Below are 15,574 nucleotides of genomic sequence, written 5' to 3'. Positions count from 1 at the left end.
AAATCCATTCATCCAAGCACACACTTCAGGACCTATCTCACCCCAGAGGAAACTGGGACTTCCAAACGCCACAACCCCCTTCATCTGTACACAGATACGCTACCTCCTGCCCTATGAGGAATGTGAACACTCTAAGCGCAGGGATCTTTCCATCCCATGCCATTCTGGGGAGCCATTACTCGCCAAGGATAGAGTGACTGAGGGACCAAGTGCTGAGAACCTGGGGTGGGGGGCATTTGGGCCATGCTCACTGCCCAAGACTGAACACAGGCTCCAAGAAGAAAGTATGCCTTATGGGAAACACTCCTGACTCCACAGGCTCTGAAAGCTCTGCACAGGCACCAGTGAACGAGCCCCCCACCTGCAGCCCCCCTGCATATAGCTACCCTGCGCTCTCAAAGGGGAGTGGGTTCTCTGGAATGTGCCTGACTTCCAATACTCCAACACCAGGACTGAATACCAGCCCAAAGCTCCTGTTTACTCAGGGCACACAAGGCCACCCATGGCCATTTAGTCGAGGAGGTCAAGGGTCACTGTTCCCCTCTGAAAAGAGATCATACACATGCCCTACTGCACCTCCCACTTGTGGGAGACCCCCCCCTCCCTATCACTGCCTCTCCATGCACACTCCCAGTGTCCTGAGCTCTGCCTATGCCTGTGGAAGATATTCCCGGGCTGTGTGTGGGTGTGCACCCAGCCCCCATGGCACACCAGTGCTGCCCAAAGCATTCTCTGTACCAGGGATCCAGACTGGCCACCAATCCCTATACTTATGTCCCCAGCAACATTTATCAACCATTCCCCCAATCTCCCTTCCCTGCTCTCCTCTGATCACTCCTCCAGTACTAGAACCAGGAAGTTCTCCCCCACATGGTAGATAAAGTGATCTAGGAGATGGGAAGCAACCATGGTCACCAATGAGTAGGCAGCAGGCTAGGTTCCACTCGCTGGAACTCCCAGGCCATCTGACACTGGACAGTCAGGTAACTGGAGGGCAGGCCAGGAAATCCAAAATGAAAATCTAGGCCTCAGGAGTGCATCCATAACAGTTCAGAAAAGAGGACAGAGAGATAAGAGAGGAACTAAAGGGGTGACTACCCAAACTCCAGGCCCAACCTTCAAGTCTTGGATCTTGATTCTTAATGAAAAAAACTCAGTCTGATTGTTTTAAATAATAAAACTCAGGATATTTTAATTGGACATTAGCACAAAGTTTTGATAATCAATGTAAATGAACCTTGTCTACAAAGTGAAGCGTGCCTGCTGGTAAGCCACACAGATGCTGCTCCTTCAGATTGCGGTTGTACACGCCCCCAAAGTCTCGCTTTATTGCTACGATTCTCTACTTAAATCCACATTCACAGCTATTGCCTCAGACCCTCTGGAGGAGGGGCCAGGGGTTAGCTGGCTTTGAATAGCATGTAGAGCACAGGCAGTGTGGCCACAAATGTCACACAGGTGACCAGGGTGCTACAGATGGTGTTCCTGTTGACTTGGGCTTCTAGTCTCTGCTCCGTGTCTGACAGTGCCGAGATCATGCTCCCCTGCTCCAGCAAGGAGCTGGGCATAGCCCCATCTGCTGGTTCCACCACGCCTGGGTGTGCTGCAGCCTTTACAAGCTGAACCACCCCAGCCATTTGGCTACAAGTCTTTTCTAGGCCATCAAGCTGCTCTCGTAAGCCTTCTAGACATGAATGGACTTGCCTGGAATGACTAAGCTGCTCTTTCAAGGCAGCTGAAAGGACATCTACATCTCTGTCTCTGGTCAGGGGAATACCTGCCTGTGACCCAGAGTCCTGCCCTGGCCCAGCAGCATGTACCAGGCCCCTCAAGTCCACCATGAGATTGTGGAGGTCCCTCTGCTGGCGGAAGTAGCTAGACGCCTGTTCTCGAATGGCCTCCTGGAGACTCACAGGCCCCTTCTGCGCCTCCAGGAGTAAAGCCTTCAGCTCCTGTAGTCGCACACGGTTCACATAGGTGGAGCCAGCCACACCAATCAGGGCCCCCAGGACTGAGCCAATGAGGGACCAGTTCTTGGTCCTCTCAGCCCTTGCGCGCTCCTTCTCATGACTTTCCCGCACCGCTGCAGAGAGGAGGGAGAACTTCTCGCGCTCAGAGTCTTCCGCACGCAGATAGGCTGTGCGAAGCCTCTTCTCCTCCTGCAGAAACAAAGCCATGTTATTGGATTACATGGGCACAAGGTGGCCCTGCAGCTATAGCCACCAGCAGATGGCTCACTACCTTGTGCCTGGCAGAGTACATGTTCCATAGACCCATGCTGAATGAATGAAGGTAGCACCAACCTGGCTGGGTCAGAAGGCAAAGGAATTGGGAGTGATCAAAGTGAGTTGCATGATCGTCCCACCTGAGCAGTCCTGGGTTTGACCAGAGGTGCACTTATGTCTACACAAAGGGAAGTGTCCAGCACTCCCTAGGCCAGCCCCTCCATAGTTCTCCTTCCTCGGCATTCTGAGTCCCAGGCTACGCTGCCCTGAAGAGTTGGCCCCAGTACTCCAGAAGAAAGTATATGGATAGGCTCTGGAAGCTTGGGGTTCTGTCCATCCATAGGAGCTTCTGGCTCACCTCTGTACCAGGCCTCTGACTACAGACCAGTCAGGGTTCCCACCCAGCCCCTCCATGATCTGCCAGGCTAGGGTCACTGTCCAGGTGTGAAAGGGCTGCCTCCTGAGGTGCCTACCTGCAGCATCCTGTGCTCGAGAGTAGCCAGTTCCAAGTACTCATTGTCCTCCCTGGAGACACGGTCCAAGCGGTCCCTCACCTCCTTCAGCTTGGCCTGGTGAACTTCCAAGTCCTCCCGAGCCTCTCGGACAAGCCCTCGAGCCACCATGAACACTTTCTCAGCCTGCAAAGAGAAAACCAGAGGCCATCTGCACCTTCTCTCCACACCCACACAGGCTCAGCTGCATTCCCAGCGAGGCATTCCCAGAAGAGGTCACTGGGGTCTGAGCTGCAAAGGGTGGAAACGGAATTCCTTAGACACTAATCCTGGCTCACCCAGTGGTGCTCAAAGTGCAGCCTTGGGCCACACCCATCAGAATCACGAGATTTAGCCATTTAAGCAGAAATAACATGCCCCTGAAAAAACTTGAAAACAGCTAACAATGCACACAATTTGTGTCCATCAAACCTGTGTTGGCAGGCTGTTTCCCGTGTGTTGCCTTATTTATGCCTCATAACAATGCCATGAAAGGCACTGCTGTGGCCTCCAGTTTATAGACCCGGAAACACCAGCTCAGCCAAGCTCACAATCTCCAAGGAAAGAGATGGCACTGTTTGTCTCAAAGTCCCAGCTGAACCCCAGGTTGTTCCCACCACGCTACATTACTACATGCCTAAGCAGGAGTGGGAACAGAGATGACAGAATGCATTTCTGCCACCACAAAGGACTTGACAACCACAACCAGCTCTTTCCACTTCACACTGTGACATTTCCCAGTGCCCTCTACCTTCACAAAAGATGTTGTAATTACACACAGTAACAGTACCGCAGCAAGCCCCAGGTAACTCTCACCATCGATCCCCAAATGGTCCACAAAGGAAGTATTTGCTGGCCTCACAAAGTGGATGTTAGTGGCCAGGGACTTATTGGTACACAGTAACTGTTTTCAAGGAAAGTAGGTAGCACAGTTACATGGAGACCTTCACCCCAGAAGCATCAAGCCCAGGTTTCCATGTGAGAAATGAGGCCAAACACAAGTCTGGATGTGGCTACCCAGCACCACGTGACTGGTTTGGCACATTTCCCAAGTCAGAGGGCAGGGCCAGCCACCCTAGCTCCCCTCCTCACCTCTGTCACCTTTCCCTGGGCCTCTCGAACCTCATTGAGTCCAACAAACTCTTCATATCTGTCCCACCAAGTCTTGGCTGTGGAGGTCGCTCGTTGCTGAATGCTGTGCCCCAGGGCTCTTCCCAGTGCTGGGAGGCGGTGGTGCAGCCCGAGGGCCACCTCCTCAGGTCTTTTCTCTCCGGGCTGGCTTGGGCCTGGGCTGCAGAGAGTCCTGGTCATGAAGAGGTCCCTTCCAAGGAGGCCCCTCCGAACCAGTACGTGAGGCACACCCACGATGTGCTGCATGGCAAACCCAGGGCTGCGCCCCATCATCCTGAGATCTGTGAGGGGGATGCCAGACAGGTCAGCTCACAGCTGAGAAAGGCTGGACATAAGTCAGTTTCAAGGCCTAGGGACAGTTCTGAACAGACTAATCCCCACTCAAATCATCTAAACTGAGCACCACCCTGTTGGGCCCAGAGACTGTGGCCCCTGTGGCAAGGGGATGGTCAGGCTCTCCTCTGGGTGCTCTTGGACAATGGAACACAGTTTGGGAAGAGCCTCTAGGATACCATACCTTCCAGTGCCTGCCACCATGCCACACAAAGCGGACCCTTCCCTGCTACCCACTTCCCTACATCCTCCAGGTCTCTCTGCTGTGACTTGAATGAGAATCCTGGTTCCCAGGTTTCTGATGTCAAAGACAGTTTTGAAACCAGACTTGTACACATGCTGACAAAGCCCCACAAAGACGCATAAATACTCCCTGCAATGTTGTGGAACTCAGGGGAATTCAGGAAGACTAAGATCCAGGATCATTTCTGTAAAACAGCCTCAAAACCAACTCCCCAGACTCTCCAAGGACTGCCTCAGCACAAGGGAAGCAGAGTTTCAATTCTGTGCAAGGACCTAAGGACACAGGCCATTTGTGACCCAAGACAGAAAACTCTCAGCTCTCCTCTAAGACAATTCCAGGGGCAAAAAAACAAAACAAAACTGTTTTTGCCACAGAAGACTTTTCTTAGGTTCACGCCATACAACTCCGCCCCCAGACTTTCCAGGCTACCAACTCTCAGTCTCACACTTCTCGACTTCCATAAGCTTTCTCTTTCCTCTCCAACCTGCCATTGCTCAACGGGTTAGGTTTCTCTCATCTTTCCCTTTTCCGTCTTGCTTTGATGTTTGGGCCTGCTTCTCATTACCTGAACAGCAGGGAGTCTCCTGTTATCCAGAATCAGGCCTCACCTGAGCCCAAGAGTGCCAATGACTCTGAGGACTCCAAAGAGGTGGCCAGGTGACCCATTTTCCCAGAAAAAGCTGAGCCAACAGCACCCTCCTCTGGCCAAACCACACCTCAAAGTCCCTAAGCACTGATCCTGGCTATGAGAGCGACACCTGGTGGCCAACAGACCAGGCCACAGAGAGAAAAGCAGAGGGAGCTGCAGACAGGAAGGAACTGAAGGAGCTCCAGATACAGAATAGAAAGGGGCTTCCTGATGGAAGGTGATGTGAGACAGAGGCTCCCCACAGCACCCTAGCCTCCTCTCCATCATGCTGTGCTAAGAACTGTCTTTGGAGAAGCTCAGCGGCTTTGAAAACACAGCTGGTTGGGCAGAAACATGTCTTCTGGGCAAAGTCGGCCTGAGCTGAGAGCCGCAGAAGGGAACTTCACTGTGACAGTGATCCCAAGCTGGTGCCACACCCAAACCCCTGGGCCCCCTTCATGAGGCTGGGTTCCATGCCCATGAGGGTGCATACCATCCAGGCCCCAGCAGCCCAGTCAGACTCCCAGGCCTCAAGGCCAGCACCCACGACACACAGGCTGGGACCCCATAACACCCCTGCAGGTGTATCCTTCATCAGGCAAAGCATGCAGTGTCCACCATGGCTGGCACCACTTTCAACACCTTCTCTTCCCAACATCACTGCCCCTCTTGGCTTCCTCCAATCTTTTCAGCCTCCTTTCCCAGCACCTCCTCTACTAGCTGCCCACTTTTAGACCCCAGGAAGGTCACCCATTCCTGGCAGAGATGACAGCTACTGTCTCCTATGCAATCTCGGCTTTCTCCCCTGCCCTCCCCACCCCCATGTTCTGCACATGGCAGCACAAGGCTCTGTAACACAAAAATCAGATTACATCCCTGATCAAAATCCCCCAACAGCTCCCATTTCACCTGGCGGTGACCAAGAAACCCTGAGACCTCTCAGCCCTCATCCTCTTCCTTCTACTGCCATACTCTGCTCCAGCCACCGTGCTGGTCTGTGCCCTGCTGGATGACTCTTCCTCCACAAGTCTATTCGGCTCACCCCGACATCTTCATCTTTGCCCAAATATCACCTCTCAGTAAGGCTTCCTTGACCACTCCCTCCCCAGCTACCTTCTCTATTTTTCTCCTGATGGATACATTTCCTTATGTGTTGCCTGTTCTCTCACTAGAACATAAGCTGGGTGACAACAGAGACTTCATAAGGGAATGTGGCAACTGGAGTTGTTTCTCTACTGCAGTCCCTCCCCTCAGCCTCTCCACCATCCCACCAGCCCCCAACCCTGGGCCCCGTTTCTCAGCCCCCAGGATGTCACCACTTAGATGTTTCACAGGCCCCCCAACCAGCAAGGGGAAGAATGTTCCTGGCAAAGAGAAAAGGTGGAAAGTGCTTGAGGTCGCCCAAAACCTGAAAGGCAGTCAGTGCAACTGGAAAGCAAAAGCAGAGAAGAGTGGATGGAGAGGCTGGATAGGTGAAGCAGGGCCCTGAGGGTCAAGTTCGGAATCCTGCCCCTTCAGATCCGTTCTCCCATTCTATGTAGATGGCTGTCTCCTACCAACTGCCCCTTCCTCAAGCCTCTATCATCTGTTCCTCATCTTCACTTCCAGCTGATGGTCTGCTTGCTTCATTTTCCATCAAGAAAATAACAAAAAGTTGGAAAAGAACTTCCACAAACTCCCACCATACCTTCCCAACCACCAGTAACTGCCCCATTTCCACCTCCTCTCTTGATCCTCAGGATAAAAAACCCATGCTTCTAGGGAAAACCAACCTGTGCCCCAGGTCCCAAATCCTCTCTCCTCCTGAGACATTGCTCAGTAATTGATCTGACACCCCCACCAGCAACTGCCCCATTTCTCTGGTTTCGTTTATAACCAAACTCCTTGACAGACTGCCTGAATTCACTGTTTCTGTTCCTCTTCTCTGATTCCATCCAGCTCCCTCTGATCTGGCCTTCACCTGCTCCTCCTTCACATGCTGTTTTTCACTCGGTTTCCAGTCCCCACTCATCTGCCTAACCTCTGGAAAATGTAGCACCCCAGCACTCGGCACTCAGACTCCTCTCTTATCCAGTCCTGTGGTTTTAAAAATCATCTATGAAAATGGTCTAAAAAAATTATTTTGGTGATGGCCATACCACTCTGTGAATATAATAAAACCATTGAATTGTACACATTGCCTGAATTGTATGGTATGCAAATTATATGTCAATAAAGTTGTTGTTTTTTAAAAAAAACAAAACTATACTCTTGACTCCTCCAGCCCAGATCTCTCTCCCCAGGGTTCTAGGCTCATGTATCAAACTTCCCAACCTGTATCTCTGCCTGAAAATCTAATGGGGATATCATCTTCCCCTCCCAAACCTGTTTTTCCCATAGCCTTCTCCATCATGGATGACAGCAATACCAAGTTCAAATATTCAGACCAACAACCTCGCATCAGCCGATTCCTCATTTCTCTCCCACCTCACATCCATCTATCAGCAAATGCCACTGGCTTTCCAAATCCAGGATCCCTCCTCCTCTTACCTCTGCCACTGCTACCAAATGGTCCCAATGACCTACATCACATCTCTAGCCTGGATTATCCCAAGAGCCTCCTGACAGATGTCACCCTGCTTCTAGTCCAGCCCCTGCAATTTACTGTCAGCCGAGCAGTCAGTGTTCCTTTCCAAACACAGGTGGGACCATTGTCTCTCTGCTCAACCCCTATAATGGTTCCCCACTTCTCTCAAGGTAAAAGCCTGTCTTTTCCATGGCCTACAGGGAACCTACCCACTGGCTCTCATTTCTGTCTGACCTCATCTCCCACTAGTCTCCCTTTCCTCACTCCACTCCAAGCACACGGACCTTCTTGAAGTTGCTGGAACGCACCAAGTTGTCCCCAGCTCAGGGCCTTCACAACAGCTGCTATCTGTGCTGCTTGCTCCCTCACCCTCTTCAAGTCCTGCTCAAATAGTAGCCCCTTGGGAGGTCTTCCCCATGCACCCTATCAGATATGGCCATCCCACTCCCACCCTAGCACTCCAGACCCACTTTCTCTGCTTTATTTTTTCCATGCATATATCACATGACCTGCAATATGTATCCCATTTATTTGCTTTGGTTATAGTCTGTCTCACTCACTAGAATGTCAGCTTGGTACCTACATATAGTACATACCCAGCAAAAAATGTACTCATCTGCCTAATCTCTGGACACTGTAGCATCCCAGCGCTTAGCACTGTTATTTAAAAAAATAACAACTTTGGCCAGGTGCGGTGGCTCACGCCTGTAATCCCAACACTTTGGGAGGCTGAGGTGGGGGGATCACGAGGTCAGGAGTTCGAGACCAGCCTGGCCAACATGGCGAAACCCCGTCTCTACTAAAAATACAAAAATTTTCCGGGCATGGTGGCGGGCAACTGTAATCCCAGCTACTGGGAAGGCTGAGGCAGGAGAATCGCTTGAACCCTGGAAGCAGAGGTTGCAGTGAGCCAAGATCGTGCCATTGCACTCCAGCCTGGGCGACAAGAGCAAGACTACATCTCGGGGGGGAAAAAAGCTTTATTGATATATAACTTGCATACCATATAATTCACGCAATGTGTACAATTCAGTAGTTTTAGTATATTAACAGAGTTGTATGGCCATCACCAAAATAAATTTTTTTGACCATTTTCATAGATGAATAAACAGAATTCGCAAACTGCTGCACCCCTGACTATGTTATAAAACAAACTCCTTACAGGGGTTTCCAAAGCTATAGGACCACGTGATATAACTCCCGTCCACTTCTGCCATCTCCCCGCCTAATCTCCCTCCATCCAAGCTGTGCTTTCCTTGGTTGCAGGAAAGCGCCGAGCTTGAAGCTCTTTGCACATGCACATGCCCTGCTGTCTACCTGCAGTGCTCTTCCCACGCACGGCCACAGGCCTGGTAGGCCTTCCGGTTAAGTACCCCTCCTGCGGTTCCGGATTCTGCCCTGGCAAGACAACCCTAGCTCCTCGTACCTGGCGCGGCCCGACCGAGCGTCTGCCACTCAGTTGACCTCTGACCTGTTAGTACCCGCCCCTGGAGAGCCGCATCCGGTAGCGAGAGTTCAACTTCCTGACTAGGAGCCAATCAGCGGGGCCGCCTCGCTGTCTACGACAGAGGGTGGGGGCAGACGCTCCCTTTCCGGTGGCAGCGTCTGGGGAAAGGGCGGTAGGCGCCATGTCCGGCCGCGAAGGTAAGTGTTCCGGGACGGTGAGGACTGCGGGGACGGCGGGGTGGGGACCGGGCGGCAGGGACAGGCCGAAGGTGCTCGTGTCGCCCACAGGTGGCAAGAAGAAGCCACTGAAACAGCCCAAGAAGCAGGCCAAGGAGATGGACGAGGTGAGGGCGGGCGCGGAGGCACGGGCGGGTGCGGGGGCGCTGGGAGACAGGCCTGAGTTGAACACGCTCTGCCTCTCCCCAGGAAGATAAGGCTTTCAAGCAGAAACAAAAAGAGGAGCAGAAGAAACTCGAGGAGCTAAAAGCGAAGGCGGCGGGGAAAGGGCCCTTGGGTAAGTGGGGGCCAAATGGAGCTCAAACCGGCCAAACGCTATGAGCACCTGTTGGGATGAGGGCGCGGGCATGTCTTTTTTCTGCCTCCTGAACTGCGAGGTCTCGTTTTCCGACGTCCGCTGCAGCGGATGGTCTCTAGCCAGTCTCGGATTTGCAGCAGCAGTAAGGGCCGGGAGCCGGAAACGAGGTCTCCTGCCTCCCAGGCAGTCTGGGCTTCCATTCCTTAGGAAGAGCTGCAGAAACGGAAACATTGAAATGTATTTACCTCAGACGCAGATTCATATTGTTTCTCAAAGTCTTTCGTCTTCTGCAATCTTTTGCCCCAAATTCGTATTTCACTGCCTTCTAGTGTTTGAACCTTACTTGACTTAGAAGTTGTTTTGTTTTGTTTTTTTGAGACAGAGGCTCACTCTGTCTCCCAGGGTGGAGTGCAGTGGCGTGATCCCGGCTCACTGCACTCCACCTTCCGGGTTCAAGCGATTCTCCTGCCTCAGCCTCCCAAGTAGCTGGGATTACAGGCGCCTGCCACCATGCCTGGCTAATTTTTTTTTTTTTTTTTGAGACGGAGTTGGGCTAACTTTTGTATTTTTAGTAGAGATGGGGTTTCACCATCTTGGCCAGTCTGGTCTTGAACTCCTGACTTCGTGATCCACCCGCCTCGGCCTCCCAAAGTGCTGGGATTGCAGGCGTGAGCCACCGCGCCTGGCCAGATTTTTTTGTATTTATAGTAGAGACGGAGTTTCACCATGTTGGCCAAGCTGGTCTTGAACTCCTGACCTCAAGTGATTCACCCATGTCTGCCTCCCAGAGTGCTAGGATTACAGGCGTGAGCCACAGCATCTGGCCAACTTTTTTTTTTTTTTTGTATTGCTTATATTTGTAATATATGCTTTTGCTTTCTGAGTCATTTTACTTCTGGGTATGCCTAGACTAAAAGATAAAGTCCAGGCTCTTCAGTGTGTTGTTGCTCCATATGCTTTTCTAACTGAATCCTCCACCTTTTTTACATCTTTTATGTAGGAGGAATTCATTACATTTCAAAATATTTTTCAGGCCCAGCAGTTCTAGTATTTTATGTGCATCATAAGCATTAGTTTACATTCATCCAACTAGTGATTATTTCCTCCACGGTTGTTTATGCCCCATTTGAGCACTGTGAGCCACGCTAGGCACGATGGAAACAAGGATGGTGGGAGTGTCATCCAGGGCTTCCCAAGACCTCTCTCTCCCAATGGGTTTGATCCATTATTGTTTACCTACCCAGCACTGAGATTCTAGCTCTTGAGATTCCTTTTCAGAATGGTGTAAGGGGCCAGGTACAGTGGCTGACGACCATAATCCTAGTGCTTTGGGAGGCCTAAGCAGGAGGATTGTTTAAGGCTAGGAGTTCACAGCATCAAAGGGATTCCCTGTCTACAGAAAAATTTTAAAATTAGCTGGGCGTGGTGGTGGTGGCCCATTTCCTGTAATCCCAGCTATTTAAAAGGCTGAGGCAGTCTCGCTTAAGCACAGGAGTTCAAGGTAAGAGGATTATTTGAGCACAGGAGTTCAGGCTGCAGTGAGCTGGGATCGCACCACTGTATTCCAGCCTGGGAGATAGAGTGAGACCCTATCTCAAAAAAAAAAGGTATCTTGCACCCTCTTTTAATCTGTAATTGTGTATAGGGAAAAGACCAGTCCTTAGTGTAACTCTATGCTAGTTGTTTCTCATTGAGCATCATCTAATTTTTATTTTAAGGTTTATTTTGTCAGGCCCCTTTGGATCTTCTTTCCTGTATTAGGCTTATGTCACCCTACACTTTTTTTTTTTTTTTTTTAATAGAGTCTCACTCCGTCGCCCAGGCTGGAGTGCAGTGGCACGATCTCGGCTCACTGCAGCCTCCGCCTCCCGGGTTCAAGTGATTTCTCCTGCTTCACCCTCCTGAGTAGCTGGGATTACAGGCGCATACCACCATGCCCGGCTAATTTTTGTATTTTTAGTAGAGACAGGGTTTCACCATGTTGGCCAGGATGGTCTCAATCTCCTGACCTCGTGATCCACCCGCCTCAGCCTCCCAAAGTGCTGGGATTACAGGCATGAACCACCGTGCCTGACCCAATCCTATGCTGTTTCTTAAATCGCCTACTGGGTTCCACATATGTGGTCATTTGTAAATTGATAAGAGTATACCAGGTGCCAGGATCATAATACGGAAGGTAGTGTAACATGGCAGTTAAGAAATGTGGACTTTGAAGTCAGACAACTCAGGTTGGAATTCTGGCTTGTCACATACCTTGAACAACACCTAACAATAAGACTTCTTTTTTGGCTGGGCATGGTGGCTCACGACTGTAATCCCAGCACTTTGGGAGGCTGAGGTGGGTGGCCACTTGAGGTCTGGAGTTCGAGACCTGCCTGGCCAACATGGTGAAACCCCATCTCTACTAAAAATACCAAAATTAGCCGGGTATGGTGGCATGCGCCTTTAGTCCCAGCTACTTGGAAGGCTGATGCATGAAGAATCGCTTGAACCTGAGAGGCGGAGGCTGCAGTGAGCCAAAATTGCACCACCGCAGTCCAGCCTAGGTGACAAAGCAAGACTCCATCTCAAAAAAAAAAAAAAAAAAGGCCTGGGGTCGGTGGCTCACGTCTGTAATCCCAGCATTTTAGGAGTCCGAGGTGGGCAGATCACCTGAGGTTAGGAGTTCGAGACCAGCCTGACCAATATGGTGAAGCCCCGTCTCTACTAAAAATACAAAAATTAGCCAGGGCTTGTAGTCCCAGCTGCTCGGGAGGCTGAGACAGGAGAATTGCTTGAACTCGGGAGGCGGAGGTTGCAGTGAGCTGAGATCATGCCACTGCACTCCAGCCTGGGCAACAGAGCAAGACTCCATCTCAAAAAAAAAAAAAAAAAGGACTTATTTTTCTGTAAAATGGGTTGATATGGCATGAGGATTAAATAAGCCAATCTGTGAAGTATACAGAAGTGTAGATCTAGACCAGTGCGCAGCCAGCCACTGCTTGTACTCTGTCTCATCCTCATTTTACCTTTACCTAGAACAGACAATATCAGTGAAGCTGCTAACCATGCTTGTGTTAAAGTGAATGCCCAATACAAAAGCCAGGCTTTACTAAGGTCCACAGCAGGCCCATGGGGCTTCTACCATAAGAACTATATTTTTCCCTAATTGTGACTATTTTTCTTTTGCAGCCACAGGTGGAATTAAGAAATCTGGCAAAAAGTAAGCTATTCCTTGTACCTGAGGAGATGGTGACCCTTTATTTCATCCGTATTTAAACCTCTCTATTCCCTGCCATAACATCTTTTGCCACGTATAGCTGGAATTAAGTGTTGTCTTGGAGCTGTTGTACATTTAAGAATAAACTTTTGTAAAAAAAAAAAAAAAAAATCTTAACAGTGGCTCATCATCTCTTTAGTTGTTTTCACTAAGTCATTCCTACCATAACTGTGAATTTAAAAGTAAAACCAGCTCAGAATCTTGCCAGAGTCTGCTCTTTGATCCTTGTTCTACCCTAAACTTTGTATCACTTGAAATTAAACCAACTGATTTGAAAGGATGGCGTTCTTGTGTGGTTGTATACCTGACAATACCTTACATGAGGTTAGTGGAAGAATTTGCACTTTTTTTTGGTGGGGGAGGGGGTGGAGTCTCACTCTCACCCAGGTTGGAGTGCAGTGGCATGATCTCTGCTCAATGCAACCTCCACCTCCCGGGTTCAAACTGTTCTCCTGCTTTGGCCTCCCAAGTAGTTGTGGTTACAGGCACCCGCCACCATGCCTGGCTAATGTTTTGTATTTTTAGTAGAGGGGGGCTTCACCATGTTGGCCAGGCTGGTCTCAAACTCCTGACCTCAAGTGATCTGCCTGCTTCAGCCTCCCAAAGTGCTGGGATTACAGGCATGAGCCACTGTGCCTGACCAGAATTTGCGCTTTTAAAATAAAACCCATCTTTATGTTGTGACATCCAAATTGCCGTATGTTTTGATGAGACTTGTTCATCTGTTCATGTAAGGCGTCTGCTATATGCAGGCACTGGGGTATGTACCAGGGAACAGTTCCTGTTGTCAAGGAACTTCTCTACTGTGGAAGAGGCAGGGCAGGGCAAATTATATGATCCTCCAAGTTGCTGGCAGTGAAGTGCCCATGCGCATCAAACAGGTTCAGGGCAGCAGCTGCCGGAAGCCCCAGCCCACTTGCTGGTGGATGGAGGGGGTGCCAGTGCCAGGCAAGGGGTTGGGGGTGAGGCAAAATGGGGGCTCACTCTACCTCCTGCTGCCCAGAACTGGAGTCCCCGGCATACCTACTGCTTGCCCCTCACTAAATGCAAAGACAGAGACCATCCATAATGTATGCTAAATATGTTTTAAAACGCCTAGCTGGGTGTGGTGGTGCACTTCTGTAGTCCCAGCCATTTGGGAGGCTGAGGTGGGAGGATCACTTGAGCCCAGGAGTTCGAGGCTGCAGTGAGCCAAGATCACACCACTGCACTCCAGCCTGGGAGACTGGTATTTGGATTTCCCTCCCAGGCCCTTAATACAACTATGTTAAAAATGCTCAGCTTTCTCTGAGAATGAATTTTCAAAGAGAGCTCTGGAACCATTATGAGACTTTGCTAAATCAAAACTAGGTTTTAGAATATTGAAAACTTTCATGATTAATGTACTAGATGTTAACGTGGGAGAGGGGGCAGGGGGAAGCCTGTGTTGGTCTTCTCCAGAAAGTTGCACAGTCAGTAGCACCCTTCAGTAGGCTCCAGGCATTCCCTATGGGGCCTTGCTAGCTGGCACCCAGCCGTATGCTGCTAAAACAAACCTGAGCACCAGTGATTCACACTGTTCCTGAGAGCAAGTTACTTGGTGGGACCTATGCCTCTTTAACAAATAAATGAACAGTCCTGTCTCTTTCCAGGACCACAGTCCTGCAGCAATTAAGCATGCAACATTTGGGAAGCTATCTGAGGGAGACTACCAGTTGCTCCAAAAAACTTTAAACTCCTTAGACATTGTAGGCCCTGATAGCACTCTTTTTCATTTACTCTTTATTTAATGCCTTCACAAACATTCCTAGGACACTCAAAGGTGAAGTTTGGCACTGAGCAGGTAAGGCTGAAAGAGTCTTGCTCCTGTTACTCTCCATTATCAAATTCTCTATTGCGGCTAACTGTTCTGCACACCACAGCTGCCCAATAAAATTTGTCAGGCACGCAAGCCCACCTCAAATTGCTGCTCCTTTGTGCAGCTTTACCTCTGTTCGCCACAGGTAACTTTTACCTGGCCTTTGTGTGGCCTCCCTTTCAATGTAGAATTCTCGTGTTGGTCTTTCGTGCCAGCCTCCTACCCCTCTATCCTGCTAACTTGACTCAACCTGTAGGACAGCCCAGGTGCCATTTACAGGGGGACTTCCTTGACCTCCTGAGCCCTATTCTATACAACCAGGGCTTAGGAAAAAAGACACCAGCACTCAGAGGAATGAAGGTTAACAGCCTGAGCAGCTCCCACCCCCTCCCACACAAGAACAGCTCCAAACATCATTCCTCCTTGGACTTTCCTCCTCCCTGGGCCTACCTCAAATGTACACATGTGAAACATTCACTATACCCGAAGATGTCTGCACACGACAGCTCTATTCCTACTCCTCACCCAACAAATTCCACTCTCCTCAAGAAAGCCTAGGGGTTTGTGGGAGGTGGGTCTGGCGGCAGAAGGAAAGCGAGGTCACGGAGACCACATCCCTGAATGCTGCCCGGCTCGACTCAAACGCAACACGCGTGAACGTTAGGGCAAGCTGCTCCTGCGCGGCCCTCCTCCACGGAGTGCCAGGGAGGGAGCGCAAAGCCACCCGCGCGGCGGAGCTGGTGCGCCTCCGACCCGCCTCTCCGGTAACGGGTCGCGCCGCACTAAGTCCTTGCAGCAAACTTGCCGAATCCCGCCCGTGGACCTCTGAACACCGGGCGGGGCCGGGTGTGGTGGCGGGCTCGGACGTTCGTCATTCCT

The 15,574-nt window shown here is 50.6% G+C and overlaps 1 protein-coding gene and 1 long non-coding RNA gene across 9 annotated transcripts; one reads left to right on the top strand and one right to left on the bottom strand.

Moving 5' to 3' along the window:
- Positions 1-1,165: 1,165 nt before the first annotated feature.
- On the bottom strand, positions 1,166-15,571 carry CCDC51 (coiled-coil domain containing 51). 8 transcript variants are annotated; one of them, XM_054481789.1, is made up of 5 exons: positions 15,221-15,571; positions 9,627-9,812; positions 3,809-4,007; positions 2,699-2,863; positions 1,166-2,159 (listed from the first exon to the last, which is right to left on the bottom strand). In XM_054481789.1, the coding sequence occupies exons 2-5, from the start codon at positions 9,797-9,799 to the stop codon at positions 1,401-1,403; spliced, it is 1,296 nt and encodes a 431-aa protein (XP_054337764.1). In that variant the 5' UTR covers positions 9,800-9,812; positions 15,221-15,571; the 3' UTR covers positions 1,166-1,400. The 8 variants fall into 8 exon arrangements, with proteins under 8 accessions (XP_054337764.1, XP_054337765.1, XP_063517269.1 ...); XM_054481790.2 differs by lacking the exon at positions 15,221-15,571 and adding an exon at positions 9,943-10,629; XM_063661199.1 differs by lacking the exon at positions 15,221-15,571 and having other exon boundaries at positions 3,809-4,128; positions 9,627-9,729.
- LOC129033370 (uncharacterized) lies at positions 8,890-13,135 on the top strand. The gene is made up of 4 exons (XR_008501576.1): positions 8,890-9,262; positions 9,353-9,408; positions 9,491-9,578; positions 12,771-13,135. It is a non-coding gene; the product is annotated as an uncharacterized LOC129033370 (long non-coding RNA).
- Positions 15,572-15,574: the final 3 nt, after the last annotated feature.

The sequence above is a fragment of the Pongo pygmaeus genome, chromosome 2, assembly GCF_028885625.2.
Source record: "Pongo pygmaeus isolate AG05252 chromosome 2, NHGRI_mPonPyg2-v2.0_pri, whole genome shotgun sequence".
Classification (NCBI taxonomy): domain Eukaryota; kingdom Metazoa; phylum Chordata; class Mammalia; order Primates; family Hominidae; genus Pongo; species Pongo pygmaeus.
This window is presented reverse-complemented; position numbering and strand designations above follow the sequence as displayed.